General features: G+C 47.7%; 4 protein-coding genes across 4 annotated transcripts; all 4 read right to left on the reverse strand.

The window, feature by feature from the left end:
• Positions 1-7,192: 7,192 nt before the first annotated feature.
• H6S33_004046 (uncharacterized protein) lies at positions 7,193-7,969 on the reverse strand (the record flags this gene model as incomplete). Its single annotated transcript, XM_044835410.1, has 4 exons — positions 7,193-7,232; positions 7,298-7,387; positions 7,445-7,759; positions 7,827-7,969. The coding sequence occupies 4 exons, from the start codon at positions 7,967-7,969 to the stop codon at positions 7,193-7,195; spliced, it is 588 nt and encodes a 195-aa protein (XP_044691580.1).
• Positions 7,970-9,563: 1,594 nt separating this feature from the next.
• H6S33_004047 (uncharacterized protein) lies at positions 9,564-11,838 on the reverse strand (the record flags this gene model as incomplete). Its single annotated transcript, XM_044835411.1, has 2 exons — positions 9,564-11,210; positions 11,380-11,838. The coding sequence occupies 2 exons, from the start codon at positions 11,836-11,838 to the stop codon at positions 9,564-9,566; spliced, it is 2,106 nt and encodes a 701-aa protein (XP_044691581.1).
• A 547-nt stretch (positions 11,839-12,385) lies between these two features.
• H6S33_004048 (uncharacterized protein) lies at positions 12,386-13,250 on the reverse strand (the record flags this gene model as incomplete). Its single annotated transcript, XM_044835412.1, has 7 exons — positions 12,386-12,401; positions 12,483-12,533; positions 12,593-12,622; positions 12,705-12,835; positions 13,005-13,048; positions 13,107-13,159; positions 13,225-13,250. 7 exons carry the CDS (start codon positions 13,248-13,250, stop codon positions 12,386-12,388), a joined length of 351 nt encoding a protein of 116 aa, XP_044691582.1.
• A 2,046-nt stretch (positions 13,251-15,296) lies between these two features.
• On the reverse strand, positions 15,297-17,326 carry H6S33_004049 (uncharacterized protein; the record flags this gene model as incomplete). Its single annotated transcript, XM_044835413.1, has 5 exons — positions 15,297-15,506; positions 15,578-16,296; positions 16,367-16,877; positions 16,965-17,198; positions 17,282-17,326. 5 exons carry the CDS (start codon positions 17,324-17,326, stop codon positions 15,297-15,299), a joined length of 1,719 nt encoding a protein of 572 aa, XP_044691583.1.
• Between the last annotated feature and the right edge of the window lie 820 nt (positions 17,327-18,146).

Below are 18,146 nucleotides of genomic sequence, written 5' to 3' on the forward strand. Positions count from 1 at the left end.
CAGCCGTTTTTGTTACCGGGCGAACACAGCATAAGCATATTTGCCAAGCGACTTACCTCTAGATGTCTTAGAACCACACAACCAAAATCAGTAATCACCACACATTGCAATGATAATTTCTGAAGTTGTTGATAAATCCTTTTCCGGGGGGCAAAATCGATCGGTGGAGGTGCCGGTGGTTGGGCATTCAACGAACCAGAATTGCCAATGCAACGGAATAAACCACAAAAACAACACCGACCGTCCTTGCAGATCCAGCGCTAAAAATCTTTACCAGTGCCTGGAACTTCTATATACCGTTTCCCTGAGTGATCACGAGTACTCTATCCCTGCGGCAGTCTGTCGAAGTGTCACCTGGGTCGGAGAAGGAGAATTTGCCGCGCCTGTTAATGTGGCGATGGTTATGCGCGCAGGGCGGATCTATACATCATCTCTTCTTCCTTGTTATCTTGATGTGGCGTAATGATTAGTAGTTCGATCATAATTCCCCCTTAATCGTACTTCATTGGCGTGCTAATTGATATATTAGCTCCATCTCCCGACTTTCGATCCTACAGGCCAAGGGTATAAATCCCTTAAACAGACCAGACACCTTGAGAGAATTAAGATGCATGTTTGGTCTCTGATGAGCATGAGTATCACCCTAACTTTTGTTACTGTGGGGTCCCGTATATGCATGCCATCAATGGCGATTCGTTCATCAGATAGGTTTTAAGTTGCCAAGAACCTATATAACCTGCATATAACCTGCAGCAAGCATAAATAACACTGAGGCGCACTGTTCAGCTAACCAATAAAAGAGGTCCATTCACGCCTTAACGTTTTAACTACTTGTAGAAATTGTGGCTTTATGCGGTGAAAAAAACCCTTGCTTTTATGCAAGTGTGGCCTGAAATTTGGAGCATTTTCGGCAAGCAGGGACCGAGTGGTCTCTCTTATCGACTTAACCTCACCTTCTACTCGTCTTCCATGAGAGAAGCTAGAAATCAAGGGGATACGCACGGAGATGTCTTGAAAGTACCTACAATTTGCATAGATAACTGCAAGTATGGCGATAACGAGACCATTGAGGGGGTTCGGGAAGCTTCCACCAGTAAAGCCAGACTAGCTAGCATATGTGCTTCTACCGTCGGATTCCCCTTTCATTTGTCTGTGCGCCTGCGTTTGATATTCTGGCTGATCCCCTTATCCTAGAAGATGAGCAGAACTTAATCTTCATACCGCATGTCCAGCCTTTAATTTACCTTGTAATTGGGATTTATGATGGGGGGGTTTCTACAGGTATTTATCTTTTGAAGTTATTCTCTGAATAGTAACTATATGCCGTTAAAACCTATGTTAAAATGTGGCCCCTCTTGGTTCTTGTTATTTTGTTCACACAATATCACTCGATACGCTCTCGATTTACATTTTAATGGTATTCGCGACACTCCCAAAATTCAGATTGTCCAGCTCGATCAACGCTCTAATCTTTTGATTATTTATGATAACAGCTATAAGCGCACGTGGAGATGCCTTACATATATAGGTGTGATAATATCTTCTGTCCGTGTTTTGATACATCGAAAGAATTATGTATATACATTGATGAACCTGACTTACGACATTAACACTTTACATCTGACAAATAAAAATTGACAATTAAAATAAATATGGTCTATGATGTCCTTCCGGTCGTTCCAGAAAAGGAATGGGGGTGCACTGACCTCGATGCCGCTCGGCCTCGTTCATCTTAGGTCTTGAACGGCTTCCGTTTAATTGCCAAGCAGCAATACATCTTGTTTAAATGAAGAATTAAAATTGTTATCCAAGTTATAGTACCAATATTGCGGATAAAGTCTTATTTCGGCGAACAATGCCGGCCAGTATTTGACTTGCATGTCCACAATGGGATTATATTTGACCCTTTTATGGGACAACTTATGAAGAACATAGCTACTACTTAACAGCCTCGAAGTATAGCTGCTTGAGTTTCTTCGATGTCTCATGTTGGCCTTAAGAGAGTTGGAACTAGGGATTGTATTTGATGTGGCCCACGGGCCCGGGGCCACCAAAGCTTGTATTTTTGTTAAGGTCGAGGGGAATGGTTAATTTGCAGCGAGTTTGATAGCGCTACATGTATAGTTATATGATACACTCCATCGTTTTCAAAAGAGCAAAGGTATAGAATACACTGGTGGATATTCTTTTAGGGGTAGAATACCATGATACGCATGCGAATTTTAACGTATAGATCGTCTAAATTTTGGTGTTTGAAGCAGGCAGGAGAGAAATGCTTATGACTCATTAAAATGAAAGTAAAGGGTACTCAATACCAACCACCGGCAAGGTACCAGGCCAGTAATCCTTTCCTAGATGATGTTAGTAGGGGTTGAACAATCCCAACGGTGCTAGAGCTAATAAAATATACCAATTAATTGGCCATCCAGACCCATGCTGACAGTGGGCGCTTTGGCGGGTTTAGCTAAGCTCCTATCTCTAAGCTATAGGTTGAAAACGGGTAATAACCTGATTCTAAACTCGAAATCAATCGCAAGGTATTCTAGTCCTTCGTTCTTAATTATCAAAAGGATATCATTGCTTGAAGGCCTCGAAACATCTTAAAAGAACTCAGAGCCAGTGCCTTGTACGTAGTCTCGAGATATCTCAGCCTTGTGGCCACCCCCATATATGCACTTTCAAGCTACTTAGGCTCATATATGTATAGTAGATGTACTTACTCACCGTAATCTTCGATAGATTCTACTTCCGTGTCACTTTAGAAAGAGTATAGGTCTTGAGATGTATGTCCGAGCGATCCAAGCAGGTTTTATATCATCACTAGTTCGAAAGGCTTGTTTAAGTATACCCAGTTACTGCAAGGACAGGTTTTAGTAGTAAGACAATAAGCGCCGAAAAGGAATGCAATAAGGTAGAAAGATTATAGACTAAACCGTGGCTTAGGTTGAAGAACTATGTATGTACTTAATGGATTCCAATTAATGAATTAAACAAAAACAAAAACAAAAAACTTAATGGATTATAATATGATATTAACCGAGTGATAATCTATGAATAACCCCCCAGATCAGATATTCCGTGCACAATGGAGTTAAGATAATAGCTTAGAGGCTATACTTCCATACAATATTCTAGTGTCATTATTCACATTTGAGGGAGCTCTTCAATAATAAAACTACTTATACCATTCAATATAGGTTGAACCTAACACCCAAAAATACCGATTTAGGGTGTTTTTCTTGGTGTTTAAGACGCTAAATAGGTCCTATAGTACCCTCATAGAGCATGCCTCTTTTCCAAATAGCGAATTGTCATATTTTATGTATCTTCAAATCTTACAAAAACACAAAAGTAGTGTTTCTATCAATGTCAAATAAGAATTACTATTATATGTACAATCGCTTTTGGGGCAACGATGAAATTCGAAACTGGCTGAACAACAAGTAGGGACTGTAATTGTCAGTCAAGCAAGGTTGCACTAGGGGACCGATCCTAATAGCGACCAAAATAAAACCGTCTTGGCAAGTCTTTATATAATTACCGCTACAAATTTGTAGTTTCCCATCTCTTTAAAACTCCATATAGTGCTGCTTCCAGGCTAGTCGCCAGCCAGGAGTACTATATACCCCTCAGCAGCACACCACTCCTCCGAATTCCTGTCTCCCGGCTTAGCTATTTTGAGTTGAGAACATGGCTCTTCAATCGATTTCCCCGTTCCAATTTTTGGGGACGGGAGCCGGCGAAGCTACAGTTGGAGCATTTGACGGTGGGTTAGGGTTTCTTTTTTTATATACGTATTTTTGTAGGTTTCTTTTTTTATAGATTGTCTTTTTTTAATGTAGATAGATACATGAGTAATTATGAATTGTATTTTATTTTGGCCTGTGTTAGCCTTTTTAAGACTTTAAAATGTTAGAAGCTAGCGATGAAGTTGTCAAGGATAACCCACAAGTTGATAGTGAAGTCGTTGATGGCCGGCGGCCATGGTCGTGGTATATGTAGCGAACTAAGTTGGGATACCGGTCACGTTGGTCATGATGTTAATGTAAGACCAGCAGGATATATTAATTTGCTTTAAGAACACATAGTATCAAGGGTAAAAGGCAGGGCCACGATAAGCACCCTTCTTAAATCGTCAAAATATAGTGTTACTAACTAACACCGAGTAGAGTATATCCTGCTGGACCGAACTAGGGTCCAGAGGCACGGGTGGTATTATCTTATCTTGAAAGATATATCTTATTTCCCATCGTTCTCGGGTACTTATTCAAGGGCTCCTCATTTATCGGCATCTCCCAGGCTCAATATGCGAGAGGATCTAGGATCGATCCCAGTTCATGCAGGAAATACATATATGAATGTTCTAGAGAGAAAAAAAAAGCCACAATTATAGATCGAGAGGTTAGATAGTCGACTTTATCATGCCTAAATACCTAACTAAAAGTTTCATCTGAGCTCCGGCCGAAGCTATCAGTGGTGATAAAGCTTAAGACTAGCGAAGCAGATTCCGAATACAATTTTTATTCTTTAAAGCATCTTGCTTTTTCCAAACACGTGTGCATGCGGGTGATTAGACATTCAATCTTGATTGATCACCTTTAACCGAGCCAATAGAAGTCGTATAAACTATCAATCATTGATTAGCTTGCTAGGTTAGATGGGATACATTGCACATGTACCCCCCACACATATAAGAAGCTCGGAGCTCCTCTTGGTCCTGTCTCAGTCCTGGCTTCTGGTCACCGATATCGATCTTAATGGTCTATATTCTTGTGCCTTGTTTTGCTACGGTGTTGTTCTGTAAGGTCCAGATCGAAGTTTGAGTTATTTGAATCACTAAATTCCAAGGATGAGTACAGTACGGAAGGACACCCGAGGACCAAATATGCCCTATCAAACTGCAAGTATTTATGTCCTTTTCTCATAAAATACAATTTTACCTAGGGTAAATCTTTATGCGGTGACGTGACCATGAGGGGATGATGAAGACGGATGTTAGGACCGTCTTTAAGGAACTCTAGCTTGTCTAGCTCCAATGCCCGTCGGCCCGGCCTGGTCTGATTGAGGTCATTTTGAGGACCAGTCAATCTAGATATCAAAACAACTCAAGTAGTTAGGTCATCGATCTCCGTCTCCTAGAGGGCGTGCAAAGTGAGGCCAATGACAGCTTTCAAGTTTATCTTGGTCTGAAGTACTATACTTGTTTTCAGCCCACTCTGTACATAGTGCAGAATAAGTGCATAATTATATAAGTTCTCAACAATCGATATTATCGAACATATCATATAATGGCCCTGAGAGATGACTCCTGATCAGTTCTCACTGGTCAATCGGAGGGATATCAGAACGAAGATCTTTAGTCTGCACACAACCCAATCGGCGATATTTCCGAATCCTTCGCTTCTTGCAATTAATTGCCTTGAAGTTTATCTAGATAGAACAATCGGATTCTTTATACCAGGAAAGAGTTCTATTGGTTAGCTTTATTGGATACTCGTCTGCCATATGCGCGCAGTCGAAGAATCAGCGCACACTGCGCAACGGAAGGCTGGCCAGGCCCGTTTCTATTGGCGAGTGATAGTCTGTGATCAGAATCATCTCGATTACATCGTCAGCCTTGGCTCAAGGATGTCATATTTTCAACACTTTGCAAGCTCAGACATTGTATATGTGCACCAAGCTCAAGAGGAAAAAAGAAGGAAAGGAAGAAAATCAAGGAATAAACAACTTAAATCCCAAGTGTAGTTTTGATAATAGCCCTTACTGCCCCGGCTAGATCTTTCTATCCAGCCTATGAGGATATATATGTGCGTAGGAGCACTAACTACAATGACCACTTATGAAAATCCATCTGGCAGTACAGAAGCCTTATCACAAGTTAGCAAAGACTTGTTTTCCCACACGCTGCGCGTCTTCACAGTCTATCACTCGACCGCTTTCCTCCTAATTATAGAAATTCCCAGCCGAGAATCCCCGTAGCCCTGATGTTTCACCTCCGATATGGGGCCATCAAAGCCCAGCTCCCCAATTCCGCAGCATTCAGTCCAACTCACAAGCTCAACAAGAAGTGTTCTTTCCTGCAAACCGAATCCAAACGGAGGCCAGCCTACACACACAGTCTTGGACGCGCATAAATATACTTCTGCACTTCAACACGTATGTATATCTGTACCTCGAATATATATACTCCATATTTCCACGTGCACCACCAGCACATGCGCCACCACCACCAGCCCTCGAGTCTAAAACCTTCAAGTACTTCCTTCTATCGATATCGATACCGCCTTTCATTCGCCCGTACACGTCCACATCGCTCTGCATCACACCGGCACACGCACGATCTTACCCACGCCGCCCATCGCCAGCCAACATGTAGGTACCGCAAAACCTCGAGAAATTCGCTAGCTCCGTCCAGGGATTACCTCTCGAGTGGTTGGTTGGATGGCATCGATCTACGTCAGATGTTTCCCATAGAAGTAATTTTGATCTCACGGAGCTAGCGAATTCTTCGAGTTTTTGTGGTACACTACAGACCACGATGTCCTCCTCCTCTTCCACTTACCCAATCGTCCAAGACCCACGGTAGCGTCCCGACGATCCACTGGCGCCCAGCCAGGCGCGCTGGGTATGTGTGTGTGAGACATGGAGTGAACAAATCACCAGGAGCCGCATGGTTGGGTTGTGTGTGTGTCTTGGTCGGCCAAAACCAAACAAGACCAATTGCCCCGGCTGAAGGCTGCTGCTGGGGTTTTTGCGTGGAAACTTGGATCGTGCAGGTGTGGGGGGAGGAGGGAGTGTCTGAGACATTGGCAGGGTTCTGGGTGGTTCGGGCCCGTTATCGTTTTGGTACCGCGATGCGGTAGGGTACACAGTAAGCGGTGTGTTAAAGTTGTTGGGTCTTGTGAGATCTGGTGCAGTAGTCTGGCTAGCAGCGGTGGGAATGTGGGGCGAGTGAGAAGTCGTGACTGGTCATGTTTTGACTAAATATTTACTGTACTGACGAGGAATTTGGGCAGTGTAATATGTAGATAAGACATACTAGGTATTTACAATATAAAACTAAAAAAAGGAAATTTACAAAACTCCGATTTGCAAACCAGAAAACAAAAAACACTTTTTCCCTTCATTATACTTTTTTTTTAGGAAAAGAAAAAAAAAATGGACCCATAATCTACACCATCGAGAAAGTTCTCTATTTCTCCGGCGCGTCGGGGAGGCGCTCGATAACATATCTGTCACAACCAAACCGTCAGTAAACTAGAACATCCACATCAACCACAGAACCAGATGCACATACTTCCCCGTCCCACACGTCATGATAGGCACACCTGGAATCTTTCTTATCCTCCTCTTCAAATCCTTATCGTTCGTCGCCACAATATAGATCCTACTCCCCATTAGCACCACACCCCCCACGCCCATCGCCTTCCGGAGAAAAACTCACTTATGCTGCATGACCCGATTCACAATGCAGTCATCTGCATAGGTACCCTTATGGTCACACTTGACCCTCTCAAACCTCGGGTCCCTCGCAATCCTGAGCGCAATCCGATACCGCGGCCCCAACTTCTCCAGCTCCGCCATGACACAGTCAGTAATGACCGGCGTCGCCTTGGCATACAGACAGTCCATCATGGCCTGAATAAGCTCCAGCTTCTTCTGGATGCTGAAGTTGATGAAATTGGTATCGACCAGGACCGAGTATGGCGGGCGGAGGGCCTCGTTGAACTGGAAGAAGAGCGACGATGCAACTTGTGGACTGTAGAGATGGTATAATTAGCAAGACGTGCAGGTGGAATGGGGGGAAGAGTGGCGGTGAATAATACATTTCGCGGACGACTTCGGCGGACTTGTCTTTTTTGGGCATGGCGGTGGCTTGCTTGAGCTGGTTCTTTTTGAGGCGCGAGTCGCGGGACGAGATGACGCGCTTGACTTGGGCGAACTTGCGGGTTTTCTTGTTGACTCCCATTGTGATGTTTGTGCCTGTGTAGTGGTAGTGGTGTGTCTGTGTGTGGTTGTGGGGGAGCTTGTGGGCGAGGTAACGTGCTTGTGCAGGTAATTTTCTGGAGCGTGAAAAAGTTCGAGTCGTGGGTGCGGCGGGTAGGGTAACAGTTCTACGCTATTAATTGGTTATCACGTGAGGGGCGCACTAGTACTCGTTCTACTGAATTACTGACTACCAATATTGTAATAAGATGGCAGGGTTGTAGCCTTATGATTATGGTTGGATAAGGATAATCTAGAGATCCTACTAGTCGGAGAGGCTGGGGACGGGCCCAAAGTTTGGACGAGGAAGTGCGACTTCTTACGTATGTACCATGAGTGGTCCTAATTGGTCTAGAATTGCATATTGGGCCACAAATACTACGACTGAATCATTGTGTGACGGACAGAGCATATATCACACAATTAAGACTTGATGATGAGCTCGAGGGAAAGACTGGTTCTCGGATCTGGTGGCTATTTATATGGCTATCTTGTCATACCACATATCTCTTTATCTCATCTCTCCTCTTGCATGGTCCAGTTATAATTATGCACCTCATCATATACATTATTTTAATAACAGCACTGGCTAGCTATAGAGCGCCTAGCACTACTACATATTCATGCAATATTTGCCGGAGTTTTTATTCTGTCTGGCTAGAGTGTATATATCGCAAGGCTGTAAAACAAAATATCCCATAATCTGGCAAACAGTGGCATGTTTGACGACCCTATCCATTACTCGCGCGCTGAAAGCCAATGCCCAGATGCAGAGCCAAAAACATCATAGATCGTGATATCAACCATTTTATCAATCTGCCAAGACCGCTTCAGTGGCTACCGGCCCACCAGCACAAGAAACAATACACGCCCCATCGTGTCATGATCATGCAATAATTATCATTACTAAGAACGCTCAAGCTAGGTACAAGTGTACTCTTGGATAGAACACACTCCTATACTATAATCTATTTCTCCGGCCGGCCCCCCGCACCCCACCTCCTATCTCACGCTAGACAGGTCTCGAATAAAACCACGCCTCCCAATATCAGAAACCCAGACGATAAAGAGATAGTAAATAATAATACATGCCAAAAGCCCAGAAGAAAAACGGACGAATAATAAAATAAAAAACGGCAAGAAATTGGGTGACGACCAGGTACCCCCCAGTCATAATCTTAATAATAATGAAAAAAGAAAGAGTAAAAAAGGAAAAACGACCCCTGAGGTAAGTAGTACAGCCATGATATCAAATGCAACCGAACCCAGTGTACCAAGCGCTGTGCGGAACACAGAACTAAAGTAGCAAATAATAATGATACAAGAAAAGCAAACAAAAAAGGGGAAACAAAAAAGCAAGCAATGCACTATGAAAAAGAAAAGCCAGTAAACAATAAAAAAAGAAAAAAGCCGTGAACAAAAAAAATGACAGCTGATTGCTAAAGACCCCCGAACTTTTGTGCGTCAGAACAATCGACATTCATTAAACGTTTACAAACTTTTGCGAACCCGTTGATCGTTAATCACGTCAGTTCAGAGTCAATCAATGACAACAGAACATTTCCAGCGCGCACTCATTATTCATCATCCGACGAGTGCGTATCTCTGTCGATAATTGGTCTCGCAGGACCCAACTCTCTTTCTCTCTTTTCCAGCAGACTCCCGGGAGCAAACATGCTTTTCTGACCAGCACCCAGCAATGGTGTAATCTCCCCATTCTTTCCAATGGCATCCCGCCCGTTCGCAACCCCATGACCCATCGTTGTAGCTCCAGCGCTGTGATAACCATGTGACAATAGCCCTGTACCAGTGAACGCTGTTTGCTCATCATCACTTTCCCCACGATGACCCCTTCCCTTCCCTGTGTTGGGCCTCTTGGTATGGCTGCTCATCTGGTAGGTTGGAATTGGTGGTAGGTCAGACTTTACGAGCGAAATCAGCCCGCCTTTCGCTTTTGTGTCCTGTCCCGACACAGTGTGGCCTCTTCCTCGCCGGCTGTGATGAGGGAGCGCTGGAACCGGCTCATCTTGGTGGAAATTTAGAAGGGTACCCGCTTGTTTGTGCGCAGTTGATGGCCTAGAAACAACAGTTCCAGCCCTCTGTAGGGGCTTAGATGATGAGGATGATGTATCCACCAAGGGCTGACGGTGGCCTGGAGGCGGCGGCGCCTGTGCCTGTGCATTTAGAGCAAATTCATTATGCGGTTGCGATCGCTCTTCCTTGAAAGCCATCTGTGCAAGGCGCCTCTTGTCCTCATAGTCTGAACCCAGTAAACCCCCCGGAGAAAATACCTTTCCGTCATCCGAGTGGCTTTCTGGCGCCTTTGGCGATCTTGCCGAAGGGCTCCTATTCCTTCTAGTTTTCGACCTTGTAATTGATTTATCATGACGTACACTCTTCCCCCTTTGAATTTCCATCGCAGGCGGTTGTGCCAGATCCTCCGGTGATATCAGGGGTTTCTGCCGATGACGTCCACGGCCAGGGGACCCGGCAGGGGATGCCGTCTTTGCACTAGCGGACCGAGCATCTGAATCGGATTCGACGGCGGTCCACCATGCGAGATCCCTTTTCTCCGCGATCAAGCGGCTCTTGAAATCCCTAATCAAACTGAACCACTCCGCCATCTGTGCCTCGTTCTCTGCAGCAAAGTAGTGACAGTAAACGGCGCCCTCGCCAAACAAGCTTAGCTGATGTTGGGACTTGAGCGCGAAGCAGTACTTTGTCGGGCACCTCAAGCGCTCGCTGGGGTGATGCGGGTCCGAAAACGTGTAGGCGTCAAACGACTCAAGTGAAATTGTTTGCGTGAAATCCTTCTCCGTCGGCCTGTCCTTTTTGGCGATCCGAACCGAGCCGTTCCCGAGTCTGATCCACCGCCGGGACCACTTCTTTTCCGCGTTGTTGTAGTAGTGGAACTGCGCAACCCCACTGGCTGGCTCTTCCTTGGGAAACTCTTTGACATTGAGATTTGTTTGTCCCCAAGCCCACTTCTCGACCCTCAGGTGACAACGGGTGTTCTCCGGATCCCAGGTGGCAACAACATCACTAATCAGCTCGAAATGACGGACTTGTCGCTGAAGCCCCAGTGTTGGCCATGATTCAAGCAGGATGCGTTCTTTGCGAGGTCTCGCCCGCTTCAGGAACAGGTCTGCATCTGTGGTGTTGCATGTGCCCATCTGCTCCACAACTCCTGTGTCGAGGTGACAAGGAACCTTAAAATCGTAATTCTAGCACAAAGAGGGGAGAGGTCAGCACAAACTACCACGCACAAAAAAAAAGCACACATTCTGCAGCTTAAACAAAGAGCTCCACATATCAGAAATCGATTTATAGAAATAATGCATGTCCTCGAATCCGGGGAAATCAAGGGGGATTAGGGGGTAATTGTTGGCTCACCAATTCATTGTAAGGCGAGTATTTCTCTGTCGCCGAAGACCCCATCAACTTCTCCAGCGTCTGGTCGATAATCTCATCCCTCTTTGTGTAAACCTTCTTTGGCGGAGACTGTGAATGGCTCTTTGTGAGCTTATTCGGACGGGGTAGCGTAGCGGGAGCGGACTGTGGGATCGGTGCAGGGGGCGGCGAGACCTCCTTGGTGTTGAGACGGAGGATCTGTCTGAACTTTGACGGCTGCCGAGTTATTGGCTGTGAGGTAGCATTTGAGGGATGGCTGCTGTTGTTATGGTGGTTGTGGTTGCTCTCATATTTCGAGGAAGACGATTGGGCAATTGGAGCTGCCGGAGCTTCTACAGTGGCTGCTGTGGGAGTGTTGGCTAGCTTCCTGCGAATAGTGCGGTAGCGGGAGGGAGGTGCTGCTGCCACCGGTTGGCGTGTCTCAGTTTCTATCATTGTCATGGTGGCTGTTTTGTGAATTGGTCCTTGATGCTTGTTGGGTAAGGAAGGAAGGAGGAGGAAGGAAGGGTGAGGTTATTCGGAGGTAGAGGAGATGTATAATGTATACTATGGGGGGGAAGAAGGGAGTCGTAGTAGAATGATGTAGGTAGGGGTTCGTGGTAATGTCCGCAATGCAATGCAATGTATTGTATTGTAATGTACTTCAAGTATTGTATTGTATGTTATAGCGAGTGAGTACGAGTGAGCGAGCGAGCGAGTGAGTGAATGATGATGCAAAGGGAGCAAGAAGAAAGAAAGAAAGTAAAATGATACAAAAAAACAGAACCAGCGGTAACGAAACGACGGTACCGTTGGTAGCTTATATGAAGGAGGATGAATGGGGATTGAGGAAGGGAGGACCGAACTCTGCGTAGGGCAGGGACCTCAGTGTATATGTATGATGTATGTAGGGGGAGGTAGTAGGGTTGCAATTGTAGGCCCGGGGGTTAATGTGGGTGTGGGCTGCCCCGGGAGTTAAGTACTTTAGACCAGAAGGGACCCCAAGAGTTCATATTGGCCTGGTCCTAGCAGTTGATCGGTCGCGTGTGAGCTGCAGGGGACGACTCTTGCTACTACTCAAACTAGTAACATGTAGGTAAACCTACATGAGCAGTAGAGTACCGTACCTACGCTCTGCATGCGCGCGCGGGTCCTCACTCGACGACGTTACCAAAGAAAAACTCCCGCGCATGAAGGAGACGACTGACTGACTTACTGACTTACTGACTTACTGTTGCCCTTCCTTCTGCTTTTTTCTCACGAGGCGAGAGGCGAGAGGCAAGAAGCAAGAGGGAGGCGCTCAATCAATCATCCATCTATCCAACTACCTACTCCATGTCCACGATCCACCACCACCACCACCACCACCACTACCACCACCACCCCCATCACATCCGCCCCTCAATCCCCTCAATCCCCTCACCCCGGGATGTTGCGTAAACCCGCCTCCTACCTTCATCTGTCTGCATCAGCCTCGAATAAATGCATCACGAGGATAGGTACTTTGAAAACCAACGACGATGACGATGTGATGAGATGATGCGGATTGGATGCTGCCAGCAACTGGAACAGCCACCACCTCCATACCTCTCTCTCCATACTAACTAGTAAAGCAATTAGGTACGTACCTCTCCTCTCCGAAACTCCACAAAAAGTAGCAGCACAGCCTCCACTACACACAAACTAACAAACTAGTTTATTCCAAATTACAAATTATTTAATTCACAAACTAAAACAGTCCCCTCCTCCCATAAACCTTTTTTCCTGTGATCCAGCTGGGGAGCTTTGGGACTCAGGACTCAAAGACAAGACAACCAAGACAAGAAAGAAAGCAAAAAAGTCACACACCAATGGTGGTCCAATTTCCCGTTCATGGTCCTTGCGCCCCTGCCTGCCTTTCCAAGCCAACCCTTTCCCCATTCATCCATAATCCATATCCCCTCCCTCCTCCACCCCCGCCGCCGCCAGGCACCTGACACCCGCCTCCAGGTCTTCGCAAACAGGTAACGGCTTCCACTGGCCTTGTTTATTGCGCGCTCAAAGAAAGCATAAAAAACAAAACTGGTTTTTTCTTTCTTTCTCCACTCCACTCCACTCCGGGTACGTAGAGTGGTGAGCGAAATGACGACTGTTTATGATGATGTTATTTTCTCATTTCCTCTAACTTCATGATGACCGTTATTTCGTGTTACGATTACGATTACGGGGTAGTGCTTTCTTTCTTTTCTTTGCTGCACTCTCTCCCTCTCTTTGCCGGTTACACTTACCCGTCTCTGCTGCTGCTCGCTCGCGATGTGATTGATGCAAGCGACAGGAAGGGAGCGAGACGCATTTCTCTTTTGCTTTTCCCATTGGGCAGCCGACGGTTTATTGGCGTTACCGGGTTGGGCAGCATGCCAGAAGGAATTTAAATGAACGAGATGAGCATGAGCAGCCTCGTCTATTTACCTACATAGAACATCCCCTTCGATCCCTTAACTTCACTTTGCTTCCCTTTAACCTTACGTGAGCCCCCAACCACAAACTTTGATCGTGAAATTGAAATGGGCAATATAGAAAGAAGAGGGTTATATGAACACCGAGCTCGTAAAGCTCTCAGTCATAATTTCGAGAAGATGGTATTAGTATTACGAGTAAGCCAAATCTCAACCCTCAATCTCAACCCCAATCTCAAAACCCCAATCCCAATCCCAATCCCCAGACCCCATATCTCAGCCCTACAGCACAGCACGCACCTCGCACCCATCTCACCCCATACCATGGTCCATTCCAATACCTACTCATAACACCTAACCTAAATACAATAACACCATCGTACCGTATCATACCATATCAAATCTCCCTCCCTGCCTGCCTAGGCATGAAACAAAACAACCGACTAGAGAGAGAAAAAAACAAATAATCAAAAAAAAAAGCGCGCCGGAGAATAAACAAACACACCACCACCCCTCTTTCTGTCTCGATCGCGGTGAAATGCGGCGCGGAGAAATATTTTTTCTCTCTCGTATATGTATATGTATCCGGTCTGCAGCGTGGCCCCTACATTAGATAGGTACCTAGATTGAGTGAAATCAATCCCTACATTGAGTAGATTAGGTAGATAGAGTGGAATCGATACTTATCGATCCCTACACCCGGATATGGCGGTATGAGGGATAGCCATGGGAGGGATGGGATGGGATGAGGAGGCCTAGGGATGAGATATCGTGCCTGGATTGAACGTGGATCTAGGATCTAATAGAACAAACACCTAGAACAACACCTGCATAGAACCAGTACCGTGCCTATAGAAGCACACTCTACTCTACTGCCCTCTGCACACCCAAGGCTCAAATCCCAAGAGAAAGTAAGTCTCCCGGTTCACTAGGCCTTCTACCTGGTAATGCTACTTACTACCTACGGCAATTCCATCTTGACCAACCAATGCAGTCAACAGCCGGAGAGAATAAATAAATACGATCGATAGCTTCCAACGGTTGACTTGACTAGCTGAATTGCGGCGTTTAAGATATAGTGGTGCCTTCCCTGCTCCCTGGTTTCTCTGAAACATTGCCCCCATCCAATCGCGCGGTCCGTGATTTAAACATATAATTGAATTGGCGAACGGAACGAGAGAGCGAGAGGGGGCGGTTAAACGTGTTTGTGGACCCGGGTGGGCGGAGGGGGGGATCGCATCGCATCGGATTGTATTGGATCGCGAGGGCGAGAGGGAAAGCTTGGTAGGGTTATCACTCACTCGCCGCCCGGTGTGGCGGGTAGTGTAGACGGGTTCATGGCTTCTCACTCACACCTCATTCATAGCATCTCACTCACTCACTCGCATGCACCAGTCCCTAATGTAGCAGTCAATTGCAATTCCAGCTATCAATTGCAACCATAGCTATCTACCCATTCTATATACCCATTTCCAGTCTGTCCGCCTACTTCTTCACCACATACTCCTCCCACCCGCCGCCCTCCAGCCTCTCCACCTTGGCCATCACCTCGCTCTCCATATCGTCCACATACTTCTCCAGCGCGCTCCTCACGCCCCGCCCCAGCTCGCTGTCCTCCACCGACAGGATCCGCAGCGCCAGCAGCGCGGCGTTGGTGGAGTTATTGATTGCGACCGTCGCGACGGGGACACCGCGCTGTCAATCACCATTGTATATCAGCACCATTCAATTTCACAAATACAATGAAGAAGAAGGAAAATACATACCGGCATCTGCACAATACTATGCAAACTATCCACACCATCCAGCGTGCTCCCCCTCACGGGCACACCCACCACGGGCAGCGTCAACATCGCCGCCACCATCCCGGGCAAATGCGCGGCCCCGCCCGCGCCCGCAATCACAACCTTGATGCCCTTCGCGCGCGCCTCCTTCGCAAACGTGACCATGCGGTCGGGCGTGCGGTGCGCCGACACGATCGACACCATGAACGGGACGTTAAAGCGCTTCAGGATCTCGGCGCCGGCCTTCATCACGGGCAGGTCCGAGTCGGAGCCCATGATGATTGCCACCACGGGGTTCGGCTCTGCTTTTGTGGTAGGGGCGGCGGTGGGGGTGGTGGAGGTGCGGCCGTCGGCAAGGTCGATGAGCGGCTGGATTTGGTATACGGCCTCGGCCATGCTGCCGGCGAGGAGGGTGATGTGGCCCATTTTGCGGGCGGGCTTGGCGGCGCCTTTGCCGTAGAGATGGACGGTGGCGCCTTTGGTGGAGAGCGCGGCGTGCGCGACGGTAAGGTAGCGCGGGCCGAGGAGGTTGAGCATGATGGCGTTTGTGGAGGGCGTGGAGAGCGCGGTTGAGTGCGAGGGGAGCGGGAGGTCAGTGATGGCGCGGATGTGCGCCTCGTATTGGGAGGTCGGGCATGCTTCGATTGTGTAGTGGCCCGAGTTGTGGGGGCGCGGGGCGATCTCGTTGATCATGAGGTTGCCTGGTGGGGATAGTCAGTTAGCCATACAATTCTAGCTGTATATTAAGGGACTCCCGGGGGGTCCAAATACCATCCGGCAGCAAGAACATCTCAACACCAAACACCCCCGCACCCCACAGGCACCCAACCGCCTTCTCCGCCAGCCTCCTCGCCGCATCCTGTACTTTCTGCCCCACCCTCGCCGGCGCATACACCAGCTTGCAGATGTTCTCCTCATGCACCGTCTCCACCGTCGGGTAGCTCACCACGCTGCCGTCCTTCTTGCGCACAACCATCACCGCAAGCTCCTTCACAAACGGGACCCACTTCTCCGCATACAGCGCGCCCGACGTCAGTGCCTCCAGCGCCGCCGGTACTGCCTCTGCAGACGCAACGACGTGGTTCCCCCGGCCGTCGTAGGCGAGTGTGCGGGCTTTCAGCATGAATGGGTAGGAGAATTGCTGCCCGATGGATTCGAGACCAGCGGGGGTCCGGTCGGTGAGTGGGACGGAGGGCGCGGTGGAGACGCCGTGCTGCGTGAGGTGCTCTTTTTGAAGGTATTTATCTTGGATCACGCGGATTGTCTGCCATGATGGTTGGACCTGTCATTGTACCGCGGATGGAGCATTGTGAGTATATATTATAGATATATAGCTATGTAGTTTGTAGTGTAGAGAATATAGAGATACCTCGACGATGCCAGCCTCCTCGAGCTCCTGCAGGATCTGGGTGTCAACGTGCTCGATCTCAACGGTGAGGAGGTCGCACTCGGTGGCGAGTTTGCGGATTGCGGAGGGCTCGGAGAAGGAACCGTCGACGTGCGGGTGCAGGGCGTTGATCTGCTTTGCGGGCGAGTTGGGGGCGTCGAGGATCACGGTCTTGATGTTGAGTCTGTGGGCGGCCTCGACGAGCATGCGGCCGAGCTATAGGTCGTTCAATTCTACCATTAATATTATATCTATGTAAAACTAATATTACTAGAATGGACTGGAGGGCAGCTACACACCTGACCGCCGCCGAGGATTCCAACGGTGCGTGAGTCCTTCTCCATTGCGATTGCTGGTGCTGTCAGTGCTGTGGAGTGGAGTGGTTGTGGTTGTGGTGTTTCTGATGCACTCTCTTTTTTTTTTATGTGTGCTATGGTGGGGTTTTTTTCCCTGTCCTTCACCCCGCGCTGTGTGACGAGAGCCATCCTTCCTTCTCTGCTGTCGCTTATCAGATCTGCCAAGAGCAGAGATAACTCTAAATCCATCGCTCGCGCGGCAACTCCCGCCCCTAGCGATAGCTGTGTTGTGTTGGCCGCAACTGCAGCGGACGGAGAGCGACAGACAACATGGAGCTGCGATAGCTAGGGGTCTGCCAATCGGATGCAGCCTGTAGCAATAATTGCACTTCGCCGGCTGCAAGTGCGGGTGGCACTCTGGCGACAGGGACGGAGTGACCTGTACCTGCGCTGCACGTACGTCTCGGGGGCTACAACTGCAAGTGTTGCCGTTGCCGTAATGATTGAGGTCCTGTACCTGCTGGTCTGTACTATGCCACCGGTGTGAATATGACCTGGAGGGCTTGGTGGTGGGTAATATACTTGGTGATATAGGTATAACTACATGAGGTAGGTAGAGTGCCCGACGGCAAAGGTACCGATCCATAGCAGTTTATGCGGCACCAATCCGCGAGCCTTGGGATGTCATTGCATAACATGTAACGCCGGCAATACCCAGGATATGTTATGTCTCTGGTACCTGTACCTGTACCTGTACTCTAGAGTACCTGCTCTAGCCCATACACATCTGAGACCCGTAAACACCCGACTGAAAAAGTCAATCCTATAACGTGTCAATTAAACTGTCTTTTTGGACCTTCAACCCTAT

The sequence above is a fragment of the Morchella sextelata genome (genome assembly GCF_020137385.1).
Source record: "Morchella sextelata strain SCLS chromosome Unknown scls_16, whole genome shotgun sequence".
Taxonomy (NCBI): Eukaryota; Fungi; Ascomycota; class Pezizomycetes; order Pezizales; family Morchellaceae; genus Morchella; species Morchella sextelata.